This window comes from Gopherus flavomarginatus, chromosome 7, assembly GCF_025201925.1.
Source record: "Gopherus flavomarginatus isolate rGopFla2 chromosome 7, rGopFla2.mat.asm, whole genome shotgun sequence".
Classification (NCBI taxonomy): domain Eukaryota; kingdom Metazoa; phylum Chordata; order Testudines; family Testudinidae; genus Gopherus; species Gopherus flavomarginatus.
Window position 1 is genome coordinate 18,835,635 of NC_066623.1, and position 16,038 is coordinate 18,851,672.

The following is a 16,038-nucleotide window of genomic DNA, read 5'->3' on the forward strand; positions in this document are numbered from 1 at the left end:
GGATGGATTTAGTGGCAGCCCGCAATTTTTATTAAACATTAACCAGGGGAGGTGCACAACTTGTGTATTGCCCATAGAGCCAAAAGATGCTCCACATGGCTGCCATTCCAATTCTGGGAGCTGGGGAATGCACCCCCTCCTCACTATCTCCCTCCCTTACCACTGGCCCCATCAGTTCCCTCATCCGCTGAGGCAGGTAGTACCAGGCACTGTTCTAGTATTGACACACAGTACTAGTACTGGCATTTGTACTAGACACTAAGGGCCAAAGCCTCAGGCCAATGTTTGGCTTGAGTAGCCTGGCTGGGTATGTGCATAAGGGAGTAGTGGGGAGAAATCCTAACTTTCAGCTTGACGTTGTGCTATAATTGTTGATGTTATTAATTTATTTCTCTGTGGTAGTTCCTAGAGGCCCCAGTCAAGTGCTAGGGACTGAACACGTTATACCAAGAAGATGGTCCTGTCCGAAAGAGTTTACAGTATAAAACAAAAAGTGACAGGTTTGATTCAACAAAGAGGAGGGAGCACCAGGCAACAAAGAGACAGTTCGTGATTTGTGTGATAAGCAACGGTCACACCAGCTGCCCCTTGATTTAACCACTGTTGAGTGTTGTGCATCCAGGCATGGGATGTTTTAAGGAGAGGTTTAAAAGAGGACAATGTAGTGGCCTTGTGGCTTTTTTCAGAGAGCTCCTCCCATACACAGGTGTTAGCATGGGAGAAAGCAAGAAGCAACCCTCTGCTCCCATACATGTTTCCCACTGTAGGGTTAGAGGCCAGAGGATTCTTGGCTCACTCCTGCACTGCTCTCCCAAGCTGACAAAGCTGGGCTGTGCTTCTCTTGAGGGGTTCGCATCACCCTGTGTGCTGCCCTGCACAAAAGAACCACAGCAGTCCAACTTTCATGGGACCCTCTATGGCCATTTTTTATGATTAACTTATATCAACAGCTGCTATCGGGACTCAACCCACCTTCTAATGGCAATAGAAAAAAACAAAACAAAACCAGTCTGGCATTGTTTATCATTCCATCTCTCTGAAAAGCCACAGTTCACTAGAGGATGGCTAAACACTGCACATATACATGCACTAAGTAGGAGTTGCTTGCCTGTGGGGAGTTGTTTGCTTACTACCCTTCATCAGACCTTTAGCAGAGAGGATATACTCTGGGACAGAAAACATATGCAGCAAAACTATGTATCTCTTCCCATTAACAGTTTCCACACATGTTTTTTTCAAATAGACTGCAGAGTGCAATATGTCATTTTGTCTTTCCAGTAAGACTGTTTAGGAATACACAGATCTAATCCCTAAATGTGCATTGTAAAAGGAAGAAACCCTCACATAAAACAGACCTTAATCTAACGTAATTGGAAACTTGCGAAGACTAAAGTCCAACAAGTGTTTGATTTATTTGCTTCAGGCTTTTCCTATAAATTGCAGCAATGTGCCAACATCTGACTTGGGTTTACAGTAGGTAAGAACTAGCCTGCAGTCAGAAAAGTGACTGCAGGAAATACCATCTCAAGTTCCATATTTATTCTTTTCAAGTGTCTTCAGAGCAAACATGCGCCATTTACAGATCAAAAGATTATATGTCGTGGTCAGCCATCTTGGGGCATGGTCTGCATCCCAGCATGTGTGCTGTAGAACTTTCTGCTACCCAGAGGCACTCTCTGCCTCTTTTTAAAGGAAAACAGCAGTGTACATTCCAGCCCATGTTTCCCCACCTGGGCCAGCACAGGATGACTTTTCAAATATATACGAGGCTCTAACAAATATGTGTCCTGTGTAGCTCCCAAGGTTTAGGGCAAGATGTGACCCTAAATTAGAAGAACATTTCCATTTGCCTTCTTTTACTGTCCACTTTCTGCACTTGCAATTGAAAGTTACATTACAGTCAGAATTCCAGTGGCATGACCACACCATCTCCAGTGGTCTTGGAGTGGCCATTCAGCTGAGCAATAGTTCAGTTGAGCCAGGGCTCCTTAATGCCTTAGAACAAATGCACTAAGCCCTGAAAAAAACAGCCTCCCTGCTCCAGAAACATTCACAAGAAGCAGAAACCACCCTTAAGGTGTGTGATATGCAATCGGAGCTGCAGCTGGGGCTGTTCGAGGTACATGTAAGACAATGAAACATACTTGGCCAATTGCAAGATTTTGCAGGTCGTATAATTATCACTGTACCCCGAGGGGATGGCATTAAATTGATAGAGTGACTGAGCAGAGGAGTACCACATCTGTAATTGGGAACCTCAGGAGATGTGCAGATAATTGTTTACTTTGTACGAGCAAAGCTGTGCAGAGGCAACAAAGACAAAGACTGATGGCTTGAAATGTTGGTGCATGTATTTTTAAGGAAAGTGGAAAATATTAATTAATGCGTAGACATTAGGGACTGATTATGATCTCACTGTCATTGGTGAGACCCCACAGATTGCAAAGTAGAGTGAGTGAGATCAGAACTGGACCCAATGGTAATACATTATATTTAACCCTAAGTAAAGCTGGTCAAAAAAAGAAAAACTATTTTAATTAAATATTTCAAAATTTTGAAGGTAGTTTCATTTCAAAGGGTTAGAAAAGGACCCTTTTTTCTCTTTTTTTGTGATTTTTTAAAAAGAAAAAATCAAATTACCATCTATACTCATTCATTAGCCCATTCGTTTATAAGCCGACCCCCCAAAATGGATAGGTAAAAATAGCAAAAACTGTATGAGCCTTTCATAAGCCAACACTAGATTTCAGGATTTGGGAAACTTTGACTTCCGGCCCGTCAGGGTAAGCCGCTGATGGGTTGGGACGTTCTGTTTATCTGGAGAGTTCACAGGCACGGAGCCCCTCAGCTCCCAGTAGCTGGGAACGGTGAACTGCGGCCACAGGGAACTGAGGGGCTCCATGCCCCCAGACACTCCAGGTAAACAAAATAACAATGTATTAGATATTCAATTCAATGATTCCATAGAGTTTAAAATCATCAGATTTTGGTCTAGACCCGTTTATGAGCCGAGCCCCGTTCTTTGATGCGTCACTTTTTAACCAAAAATATTCAGCTTATGAACAAGTATATACAGTATATAATAAACAACGTTATTGAAAACATGATAGCAGTGGTTATTAAAATTTTTCATTTACCAAGAATCCACACTTTTGGCAACCCAGCATTTATGTTTTAAACTGTGGTATAGTAGATACTGTGCACCGTTGCATTGTTTAATAAAAGAAAAAACCCATTCGAACCCAGAAGTGGTATTTCAGTGATGGTGAAGTGAACTTTATATATCTCTTACCCATCTCACAGGGAGTACCAGGGTAGTCAATTGGTGTTTGTGAATCATTGTGAGTTGCTCGGATGAAAGATGCTGTGCCAGTGCAAATGATTAGTATTATGATTATACACACTATAGACATTTTCTTTTTTTCCAGATAAAGATGACTCTGTGAACCATACTTTTTTTTTAATAGATTACATTTTTAAAAGGCTAAATCCTAGCCCTGTAGATTGTTCTCATTGAAACCGTGGGCCTGGTTGAAAGCACTCCACAGTTAAAGGGTTAGTTTCATTGTGGTTGAATGGTGTTCTTCGAGATTTCCATATGCTGTATTAAATTTCAAGGTGAATGGCTCAGTCCCAGAGCAAGTGAGGGATGTGGTGTAATTAGCTTATTAAAACCAGGTAATGTCTTGTAAAATCAATCAAGTGCTTACAGCAGGAATATCAGTTGTGCGTTTTCTCTTACCGTAGGGAGTGTTCCCTTTCTTCACTTATTACGGAAATAGTTTTTCCCATTGACAAAACAAAACCCCATTGTATGGAATGCATTTTTTTAAAACAAAGATGTTAAATAAATTGTTTTAAGAGATCACTTCTGTAGGGGCACTTCTGTAATGATTTGTTTTGTTTTGAATGGAAGCAAATTAAAAAAGAAATCCACATATTACAGCAGCCTGTGTATTTTTCACTGGCAAATCAACCTTTACTAAGGACCTTATTTTTGCTCAGACTATGCAGTGTTGACTTCTCAAACGTCTTATTTTCCTGCTGAAATACCATCTTCCAACAGGTGCAGATATTTTCTTCTCAGATTCTTTTGTAATTTAACTTTACATTGAGTTTTGTGCATTTCCTTTTCTTCCCTCCTGGTATTTCTCTTGTTATCAGCTCCACTAGATTTCAGATTTTGTAGTTTCCTCAGGTGGGATGCATTCACTAATATGGCCAAGATTGGTAACGGACGTAAACTAGGTCTGTCGATTAATCGCAGTTAACTCACACAATTAACTCAAAAAAATTAATTGTGATTAATTGCAGTTTTAATCGCACCATTAAACAATAGACTACAAATTGAAATTTACTAAATATTTTGGATTTTTTCTACATTTTCAAATATATTGATTTCAATTACAACGCAGAATGCAAAGTGTACACTTCATATTTATTTTTATTATAAATATTTGCACTGTAAAAATAAAAGAAATAGTATTTTTCAATTCACTTAATACAAGTACTGTAGTGCAATCTCTTTTTCATGAAGGTTGATCCTACAGAAGTAGAGTTATGTACAAAAAATAACTGCATTCAAAAATAATACAATGTAAAACTTTAGAGCCTACAAGTCCACTCAGTCCAACTTCTTGTGCAGCCAGTCACTAAGAGAAACAAGTCTGTTTACATTTACAGAAGATAATGCCTGGCGCGATATAAGGGGCACCACTGGCTCCCCTGACCCTCAGTTCCTTCTTGCCACCAGTGACGGTGCTAGAACGTCTGCTGATCCTGCTAGCTTTTTGTTCTCTGTTCTTACAAACTTTGAAAACCTATATATTTATTTATTAGTTTATTAGTTTCCCTTAGTAGTAGTTCTCAGATTCTTCGTTAGTCCTGAACAGGACTCAGTTGGGGGCGGGGCATGCCACAGTTGCCAGGGTTTAAGCCCTGCGATCATTGCAAACAGTCTATGTCCATCAGCAATCCACATACCAGATGCCTAAGGTGCTTAGGCAAGGGCGTATAAGCGACAAGTGCCGTATCTGCGAGTCCTTTAAACCTAGGATGAAGAAGGAGCGTGATATCCATCTAAAAAGCCCTCCTAATGTAGTCGGCACTCACCCAGCACCAGAGCAGAGGTCCGACTCTGCACTGAGCACTGCAGTCTCTGTGCGCAGTGCTCCGCTGGCGCCATCCACAAGCCAGCACTGGTCAACCTCTGCGGCTCCAGTCACGAAGCCGAAAAGGACTGTGAGGGGAAGATCTCCTACCTCCCCTAAAGGAAAGAGGGCGAGCCAAAACCCGTGCCCGGCAACTCAAAGTCTCCTTCCGGAAGTCGGGCCGCAGCTCAAGTCAAGTGGTCCAATCCATCCCATACTTTGCCTGCGACTCTGGATAGCGGTGCAGGCCCCAGCCAGCTTCAGGTGCTGTCAACATCCAAAGCCTTTCAATCAACTCAGGAGATCCTGACGCTCCCGATGCCGCCCACACTGGCTCCAGCAATACCCCGGGGTGCAAACTGCTGGACCACCAGTGGAAATGGAGGTTCCTGTGGCACCGGCACCGTCCTAGTTATCGCCAGATGAGGCTATCATGGGGCCCCCTCACCCAGTTCCTCAGGACATAGGTGCCTACTTCTTCTGGCACCAATGGGTGCTTGACCCCCCCGTCTGCCCCTGGCCCCGCCCCGACTCCACCCCTGCCCCACCCCCTCCTGCCCCCATTCCAACCCCTTCCCCAAAGTCACTGCCCCGCCTCTGCCCCCTCCTGCCCCCATTCCAACCCCTACCCCAACGTCACTGCCCCAGCTCTGCCCCCTCCCTATACCTGTTCAACTCCTTCCTCAGTCCTGGCCATGCCTCTTCTCTGCCTGCTCCCCTGAGCGTGCCACGTTCCTGCTCTTCCCCCCTCCCTCCCAGAGCTTGCTACAGCTGTTCCGTGGCGACAAGCACTGGGAGGGAGGGAGAAGTGGAGATGCAGCGCGCTGGGAGGAGGTGGAAGAGGAGGTGACGTGGGGGCGGGCAGGGAGCTTGGCTGCCAGTGGGTGCAGAGCACCGACTCCAGCCCTGGTGCACCCACGGAGTCAGCACTTATGCCTCAGGATGACGCCATAGCATACCAGGAACTTTTGAAGAGGGTCACTTCCAACCTGGAGCTTCAGGCAGAGGAATTGGAAGAGCTCTCGAACTCTCTGTTTGATGTTCTCTGCTCCTTGGCTCCTGCCAGGGTGGCTCTACTCCTTCCTGAAGGGGATTCCAAGATCACTAATGCCCTGTGGCAGACTCCCTTCTCTTTGCCCCCCATCTCCAAAAGGGCTGAGTGCCAGTACTTAGTGCCAGCCAAGGGGCATGAGTACTTATACTCCCACCCTGCCCTCAATTCCCTTGTGGTCGAGGCAGTTAACCACAGGGAGAGGCAAGGACAACCCGGGGCCACCTCCAAAAATAAAGAATCGAGGAGGCCGGATCTTTTTTGACATAAGATTTATTCGTCTTCCAGCCTTCAGCTGAGAGTGGCCAATCACCAAGCCCTCCTTGGCCGATATGACTTTAATATGTGGGAAGCCATGGCTAAGTTCAAAGGGTCACTGCCCAAGGCTTCCAAAAATGAGTTCTGAGTGATCCTTGATGAGGGCATGACCGTGGCCAGGGCAGCCCTCCAGGTGTCGTCAGACGCTGCTGATGCTGCTGCTCGCACCATGGCTTCCACTATCTCCATACAGCAAGCCTTCTGCTGCTCCTCTCTGGGTTGTCCTCCGAGGCCCAGCAGTCAATGCAGGACTTGCCCTTCGACGGCCGAGCCCTATTCGTGGAGCAAATGGACAGGAAGTTGCATGGCCTCAAGGACTTCTGCACGACCCTGAAAACCCTGGGTCTCTACATCCCAGCCCCGGCATGTAAGTGGTTCAAACCAAGGGGCAGCCTCAGGGCCAGGGCCAGAGCCAGGGGAGCCAGACTTGGCAGGACCAGCCCCACAAATGAGCCAAGGGCTACAAGCGCTGTGTGAGCCACTTGCCTCCACCCTCTGCCTGGTCGGGCTTGACTCAAATCAAGGAAGGGGCCAAACGGTCATTTTGAGGGTGCACCCAAGGGCAACCTACCAGACTATTCGCTGGATCCATCTGTTCCAGTGTTCTCCAACTGCCTTTTCCTTTCCTCCCTTCCTGGATGGCTATAACCTCAGACTTTTGGGTCCTCAGCACAGTGAAGCAGGGTTATACACTCCAGTTCCTTTATACTCCCCCCCCCCACCTGCCTTCTCCATCCCTCTTCAGGGACCCCTCTCAGGGGAATTTCCTCATGCAGGCGGTAAACGGGTTACTGCAGCTGGGTGTGGTGGAGGAAATTCCTCTCGAGTACAGGAACAAGGAGTTCTATTCCCAGTACTTTTTAATCCCAAGGGGCAAGGGAGAGCGTGCTCGTTGTCTCTGTGTCAGGAGGTGCTTCGTCTATGGGACTTCTGCATCAGTCGCAAAATCCACCTGGAAGCTTCTCACCTTCCTGGCGTCAAGAATACGCTGGCGGACCAGCTCATCAGGGACTTCTCCTCTCGTCATGAGTGGTCGCTCCATCCAGAGATAGCCTGCATGATCTTCCAAAAGTAGGGAACTCTCCTAGTGGACCAGACAGGAACAGGAAATGCCACCGGTTTTGTTCTCAGCAAGGTCTGGACAAGGACTCCCTCTCCAATGTCTTCCTCCTGTTACGGTCAGGGAGCCTGATGTACGTGTTCCCTCTGATTCTACTCATCAGCAGGGTCCTGGCCAAGATCAAGAGAGACAAGGCTCAGGTTATCATGATACCAGCATTGGTTCGGCATGCTCATGAACCTGGCAGCGGTTCCTCCCTGGCCCCTGCCCAACCGACCAGATTTGCCGTCACAGGACCACAGGAAGAGGTCCAACACGTCCTCCTGGGAAGCAGGAAACCATCAACCAGACTGACTTACCTGGCTAAGTGGACGAGGTTTTCCCACTGGGCATCCGAATGCGGCATCTCTCCCTCACATTCTTCCATAATGGCTGTCCTGTCTAGACTACCTGCTCCATTTGAGGATCCAGGGCCTGGCACACTCTTCCATTGGAGTCCATCTCGTGGCCATGTCTGCTTTCACCTGCCGATCCAAGGACAGATGGTGTTTTCCCATGATATGACAGTCAGATTCTTGAGAGGGCTTGAGAGACTCTTCCCACAGGTACAGACTCCTGTCCTGCAGTGGGATCTTAACTTGGTTCTCTCTAGGATCACCGGCTATCCCTTTGAGCCACTGGGCTCCTGCTCCCTTTCCCACCTGTCATGGAAGGCTGCGTTCCTGGTGGCAGTGACATTGGTGAGACAAGTGTCTGAGATTAAAGCCTTGACCTCAGAACTGCCATACACGGTCTTCTACAAAGACAAGTTTCAGCTGTGGCCCCACCTGGCCTTCATGCCAAAGGTGGTATCTGCCTTCCATATGAACCAAGACATCTTCCTCCCACACAGGACCAGTGAAGAAAGGCATCTTCACACCCTGGGCATCCAGAGCACCTTGGTTTTTTTACTTTGAATGTACCGAGCCTTTGCATAAATCAACTCAGCTCTTTGTCACTATGGCAGACAGGATGAAAGGCCTTCCAGTGTCCGCGCAGAGGATTTCCAGTTGGATCACCTTGTGCGTAAGGACCTGTTACAACCTGGCGGGGGTTGTGCCACCGCTGATTGTCAGAGCCCACTCGACGAGAGTGCAGGTGTCTTGGGCAGCCTTCCTGGCGCACATCCCTATCCAGGACATCTGTAGAGCTGCAACGCCATCCTCTGTCCACACGTTCATTTCTCATTATGCCATCACTCAGCAGGCCAGGAATGATGCTGGGTTCGGCAGAGCTGTATTGCAATCTATGCGTCCATTAACTCCTACCCACCTCCAGGGGTACTGCTTTGGGATCACCTAATATGGAATGGACATGAGCAAGCACTCGAAGAAGAAAAGACAGTTACCTTTTCTGTAACTGGTCTTCTTTGAGGTGTGTTGCTCATGTCCATTCCACGACCCACCTTCCTTCCCCACTGTTGGAGTTTCCGGCAAGGAGGAACTGGGGGTGTGGGGAGCCAGTGGCGCCCCTTATACTGTACCATATGGGCGCCACTCCAGAGGGTGCCAGAGCTGGTCCCCTACAGATACTGCTAAGGGAAAAACTTCCAGCACTGGTGCATGTGGTGAGCACACACATCTAATATGGAATGGACATGAGCAACACCTCTCGAAGAGCACTGGAAAAGGTAACTGTCTTTTATCAGTGTAGGTTTAGGTTATTTCACCCTTCGGCAACCATAATTGCATTGGTTTCATAAAATTAAAAGCAATGAAATAAACCACTACTTGAAGAAATTTACATTGATCTTCAAGAGCCATTAAGCACATCTTGAAATTTGATTAATCCTTTTGTGTGGAGTAAAAATCATTTTTTGCTTTGCAATTTTCATAGACACCATATTAGAGAATACCACATGGTTACTAGCAATTATTGCCCTGCTTCTGGGAAACTCTTACACCATCTGGCTGGGAATTCTCTTTTGGCCATTCCTCTTGATAAACATATTTATGAATAATCAACCTCCTGGGCAATCGAAAAAGCCATAACACAGCTGGAAAATTCAGGCTTTGAAACAATTACAAAAACTCTTATGATTATAGAAGTAATTAACCCAGTTTCATGAGGATAAACACAGTCCTTTTTTAAACATTGTAAAGTGCATGGACCACTGTGTTACCTTCTTACTTTTCCCTTGATATCAGGTGCTGCTTCTGTTCTCCTCTGTTTCTTCTCTGAAAGTATAGCTGCTGTTGATTTTATTCACTGCGTAGTGTTGTCAAGAATATTCCAGGCTTAGTGATTAGCTGTATTCTCCGCCTTATGGGATGAAATTCACCCCTGTGTAGAGGGCCAGTATAAATCCTTTGTCTGATTTAAGCCTTGTTTTGGGAGATTAAATGGAATGTAAGTGATGCATATGCCCTGTTCTGGGCGTCTAAACGGGTGATTTTTATCCATGGAGAGGGATGGAGTGTGGAACTAATTCCAGGTGGCACATATCTTTCTCTTATTATCTGTCCCTTTTTCAGATTTGGGCCTAGAGCACTGAGTTCAGATTCAAATATTCACTGAAAGTTTGGACTTGTGATATCCAGGGTTTTGGTTTGGGCCATTCTTTTTTTCTCCTCAATAAAATATTTATTACAAAAATTAGCTACGTTTAGGGTATATATTCCTTATGACTGAAATATAATTCATATTAAACCAAAATGAACTTCCATAACTAATCACTCACTTCTAAAATGTGATGGATGAAAGTAGAAACTATTCCAGTGCGTTTTCTAACCAGTGTTGCCCTCTGTAGCTCAGTTTTTTAAATGTCTGCCAAATGTCTGTTTTTAAATGTTTCATATTTTTCGTTTCATCATTTGAAAATTTTGAACAAATATATGTCTTCCTGAATAACCACACTGTCATACTGCAGTGTAGTTTTCTCTTGCAAGCTCTTGGTGGGTACTGTTTGGCCAGAGAAGAGTAACTGGTTCAGAGTTTATGGGCTGCTAGTGTCTAAATTATCACCGGACTGAAACCTCTTGAACAGCGTAGAACTCTGCAAAACTGGTGAACATTTCATGGCAAAATTTTACAAGGAAACATTTGTTCTTACATTTCAGGCAATTTTGCACTCTTTTTTTTAATTTGTGAAATTCAAAGGGTTATTTTTACATCGAAACATGAAAAAATGTTGATTTTGGGATGTCACTTTTTGAATTCACCTTTTGATTTGAATGATCTAATTTTTGTTTGGAATGGGTCATTTTAAAGGGGGACAATTTTAAGCAAACCAGTGCAATTTTTACACCAATTTTCAAATTCATAATGAAAATTTCATAGTGAAAAAAATAATTTAAGATGTCACTGAGAAAGTTTTGCAGCAGCTTAGTTACTCGTTTTGAAACCTCGCCAAGATATCCAACAAATAAAACATGCATCTGCCATGAAGAGTGGTTATTTTTAAGCAAGAGGGCATTGGTTTCAGATATGAAAACCGCCATGTGAAAACTGAATGTGAAACAGAAAGCTGTACATCCCGACTCCGCTTGATGTGTGTCTCCTGTTTGGGTCTGCTTTATGCCAATCAGAGCATTCTGAAGTAAACAGCGTTTTTGCACTTTTAGAGTCTTCCTATGAGTGCACCTGACAGAAGGGGGGAAGCTTCTGCTTTTTTTTGTTCCAAAATATGATTCTGTGATGTGATTGAACACTTAGTACAGTACTGTGACACATTGGGGAACAGGTCTGTCTAATTATTAATTCTCTTTAGTTTCATGAACGTTATTTGTAATTGTAACAATCATTGTGAATTAGACTATCCATTTGGTAGCAAGAACTTGACATTTAGTGGGGAAATTATGTCTGGAAAGCCTGGGTATTGGAGTGGAAAATTTGTGGTGACAGCAAGCTGGGAGGAGTTGCAAGCACTTTGGAGGGCAGGATTAGAATTCAAAATGACCTTGACAAATTTGAGAATCAGTCTGAAATCAATAAGATGAAATTCAATAAAGACGAGTAAAACAGGACGGAAAAATCAAATGCACAGCTACAAAATGGGGAATAACTGGCTAGGTGGTAGTACTGCTGAAAAAGATCTGAGGGTTGTAGTGGATCACCAATTGAATATGAGTCAACAATGTGATGCAGTTGCACAAAAGGCTAATATCATTCTGGGGTGTATTAAAAGGAGTGTCGTATGTAGGACCTGGAAGGTAATTGTCTCCCTCTCAGGGCCAGCTCCAGCGTTTTTGCCACTGCAAGTGGCGGGGGGAGGGAGCCGTGATCGGCGGCAGCTTTACCGCTGCTGCTTCATTCTTCAGCGGCAATTCGGCAGCATGTCCTTCCCTCCGAGAGGGACTTGCCACCGAATTGCCACCGAAGACCTGGACATGCCGCCCCTTTCCGTTGGCCGCCCCAAGCACCTGCTTGCTGCACTGATGCCGGCCCTGCCCCCTCTGTTTGGCGCTGGTGAGGCCACAGTGGGAGAACTGTGTTCAGTTCTGAGTGCCACATATTAGGAAAGATGTGGAAAAATTGGAACGTCCAAAGGAGAGCCACAAAAATGATAGAAGGTTGAGAAAATGTGACCTGTAAGGAAAGGTTAAAAAAAACTGGGCATATTTAGTCTTGAAAAAAGAAAACCGAGGCGGGAGCTGGTAAGTCTTCAGATATATTAAGGGCTGTTATGAAGAGGATCAGTATTTCTCTGTGTCTCATGAAAATAGGACAAGAAGTAATGGGCCTAATCTGAAGCAAGGGAAATTTAGGTTAGATATTGAGAAAACTTTCTAACTATAAAGGTAGTTAACCTTTGATTAGGTTTCTGAGGGAGGTTGTGCAATCTCAGTCATTGGAAGTTTTTAAGAACAAGTGGACAAACATCTGTTAAGGATGGTCTAATTTTCGTGGTCCTGTCTCCATGCAGCGGGCCAGACTTGATGACTTTTTGAGATCCCTTCCGCCCCTACCTTTCTATGATTCTGTAGCAGAGACTTCAGGGATTATTAGCACTGAATGGCTCTGCCCTGATGAAACAATGGATTTGCTGTGGGCAGGACCATTGACTTTAAAAGGACTCTCTTCACAGAAACTTGTCTGGGGAGAAGAAAAGGGGCTGGAATTCCCCCACCCAGGTCTAAGCGAATGACTGAGGGAGCTGAGGGACAGGGTCTGTTTTAAAAAGGGATGCTTCTCTAAACAAAAGGGGCCTTTTCATCTCCAGGACCAGAAGACCCAGAAGGAGGAGTGAAGGCAGGTGGGAACAAACCTGGGGATTTACAAAACGGGGTGAAATCAGAGTAGGAGGGTTTGTTCAGGAGTTTCTTGGTTTCCAAGGATCTGTAACTGTCTCATGCTTTTAAAGAGTAAAGTGTGTATGTGTTTAAGAAATTGCTATGCTAAGCCTGTGTTCCTGGCTTTCCTACACACTGTTCCTGAAGAGTGAAACTAGGAAAACAAGAGCTTCCACAACCAGTGGACTTTGTGATAAATCTGTTGAAGCAAGTAGAAGGATCTAGACGGCTTGGCAGTGGTTCCAGGGTTTAGATGGCTGGACTGCAAGGTCCCACTGTCCAAGAATGTGGCAGACATGGGGTCTGCATCTGGAGAGTGCACCTGAGAGACCCAGAGCTAGGAATAGTGACCAGTCAGAGGCCAGACCCAGGAAGCTTAGCAGCAGTTGGATCCCCTTACAACAGCCTCAGAGGCGCCAACTTCTCCTGGTGTTGGTGGTTGCTTGACCCCTCCCCAGCGCTGCCCTGACTCCCTGCCCCCTCCCTGCGCCTCCCATTCCAACCCCTTCCCCAAAGTTCCCACCCTAACTCCACCCCCTCCCTGCCCCATTGGACTCCTTCCCCAAATCCCTGCCCCGGCCCTGCCTCTTTCCTACCTCCATCCCTGAGCGCGCTGTGTTCCTGCTCCTCCCCCCTCCCTCCCACAACTTGTTATGCTGCGAAACAGCTGTTTTGCAGTGGCAAGCGCTGGGAGGAGAAGCGGGGATGCAGTGAGCTCAAGGGAGGAGGCGGAGGTGAAGTGAGCTGGGGCGGGGAGCTTTGCTGCTGGTGGGTGCAGAGCAATTTTTCCCTCAGGGTGCTCCAGCCCCAGAGCATAGTTGGCACCTATGAATAGACTGGTGTCCATTCTGAGAGCAGGACTGGACCAGGGCCTAACAAATACTACTTCTGATCAAAACAAAGCTAATAGAAAAAAGAACCACTAACATTTAGCTGAACTGTCAAGAACCAGACACTGCAAACCAAAGCAGCCACATGGTCATATCATAGGAACTCTAGTCCTCCCTTCCCTTCTTTATGATCATTAATCTAATTATGTCGAAATTAAGGATCACTGGCTCACAGAGGAAGAAATACAGGATGATCCCACCCCACAAGGTCTCTGTTATACCAGGCCTCTTACTCCTGTCTGTAAAATGCCAGCAAACGTGGGTGTTGTATAAATTATAATAATATATCTCGCACAAACCTTTCCCTAGGCTTGTACAATCATGTTATGTGTCACCATTCTATGCTGACATCCCTTTTTCCCTTCTCTGTCACTTCTAGGGACATGAAGCCAGACAACATTTTACTGGATGAGCACGGTAAGTGCTGGTTGTTTTGCGATAACTGGAACATATGCGTGCACAGAGCAGCACAGAGCAGGTGACTTGAAATGGGCACCTGCCAGCCTGGAGTTGGAGCCTTGTATTATGCAATGTGTTGTATTGTCTGTGTTAGATTGTAAGCAGTGTGGGACAGGAACTGTCTTTTGTATTTTGTTTGTCTTCACCTGCTTTCTGTAAAGCACCATTATGTAATCTTCTGGTGCTATACAGTCCTATGTTGTTGAACTTCTATATGGCTCTCTTCTACATTAATGCCCCATAATTTATCTAGTCTATTCTTAAATACTTCGTTACTGTAATTCAGTGACACTTCTAGAAGTCATTATTATCGGTGATACAATTAGTGCTGCCTAGAGTTGATTGCCCAACATTTCTCCTTAGAAGACCCTGTTTTCAGCTGCTTATAACTTTGTCAAACTTCAACCATTTGGACTGACATTTTTCATGCCAGATCATGTAATAATAGACTCTATCATAATGTAGACACACACAGAAGGAAGGAGGGGTTGCACAAGCAACCTTAATTCTGTCATTTCCTAACTTTTGAGTGCTTAATTCTGCAACCTTAATGTTCTTTTAATGTAGTTTTTTTGTTTATAATGTAGATATAGATTTTAATCCTGGAATCTTTACTTAAGTCTTTCTCAGGCAAAACTTCAGATGAACTCCTGTATTACTCTCTACACTTTTTTTTTACTCTGGCAAAACTCCCACTGAAAATTTGTCTGATATTTATCTGCTTTTAAAATGTCAAATATCTCCTGAAAATCCTTGTAACTGGCTCATTTGTGAGAAATCTTTATTAGCACTTGCAGTAAGCTACTTGTATAGGAAAAAGCTGTTGCAGAGAGCATAGAATATATGAAAGTCATTATCACTTTGCAGGCTTGATGGGTTTGAGAGCAGATGCTGAAATTCCTAGAGAACTGCCATTGTTTTAGCTTGTAACTAGCTTTGCCTGGCATCACCACCTGTCCCCAGTCTGTACCCATTTTGAATATGACCTCTAATTTCAAAGTGCTGGATAATTATTTATTTAAGAACTGTCAGAAAAGTTTTCCCTGCCGTTCTTTACAAATACACATCTCTTCCTGTCTCACTCAGGGACTTCCTTCTGCCTCCTCAGATGCAGATGTAAATAAATAAATGGGCCCTATTCTCGCTCTCTCTCTGCCCCCAATTCCAATCCAATCCATTTGGATTCATCAGACAGCACAAGTGGTCACCTGTTGGCAATATCTAAGAATGCTTCTGGGGGTGGGGAGCTGCCAGCCAGCATTGTAGCTGGCTCCTACATCACCCTCTCCTCCTTGTCCTAGAGAGGGGAAGCCAGGCCCAGAAGGGGCAGTATTGGAAGTGCGAAGGCAAGCTGCCAGAGCACTGCTCAATTCTGGCAATTCTCACCTAGTTGACTGTCATTTTGTGACTGTTGCCAATGGTCAAAAGTGCTACTCTGGCCTATATTGAGACCATGGCTTGAGCTATGAAGGGCAGATATGTGCCACCTAATGTGTGTACTTTGATCGAATTCTTGTGGCACGTCAAATCAGAACTGGTTGGGAAATGTCATTTTTATTCCCTTGAAGAATTTCAAATTCTGTTGAAACTTTCCATCAAGAGTTCATGTTTTCCTTAAAAAAACAAAATCCCACCAAAAAGATTGGTCAAATTTGAACATTTCCTGTGGAAATTGCTGCTTTGACAAAAAAAAGCCATTTTTCACTGACAAAAATGTTTCAAATGACAAATTTCAACTATCTCTACATAACATATTAAAATTAATTTATTGATATGTGTACAGACATGTGATTCAATAGCTTTGAGCACTACAGGGCTCTTTAATCTAGCGGAGGAAGGC

At 44.9% G+C, this 16,038-nt stretch overlaps 1 protein-coding gene across 4 annotated transcripts in view; it reads left to right on the forward strand.

Annotated features, from left to right (window-relative positions):
- Positions 1 to 16,038, forward strand: part of STK32A (serine/threonine kinase 32A) — a 92,651-nt gene that overhangs the window by 45,273 nt on the left and 31,340 nt on the right. For all 4 annotated transcript variants that reach the window (XM_050962760.1, XM_050962758.1, XM_050962759.1 and 1 more), the window contains one exon: positions 14,119 to 14,156. In XM_050962760.1, coding sequence (XP_050818717.1) covers positions 14,119 to 14,156 — 38 coding nt within the window. The remainder of the gene's footprint in view (positions 1 to 14,118; positions 14,157 to 16,038) is intronic.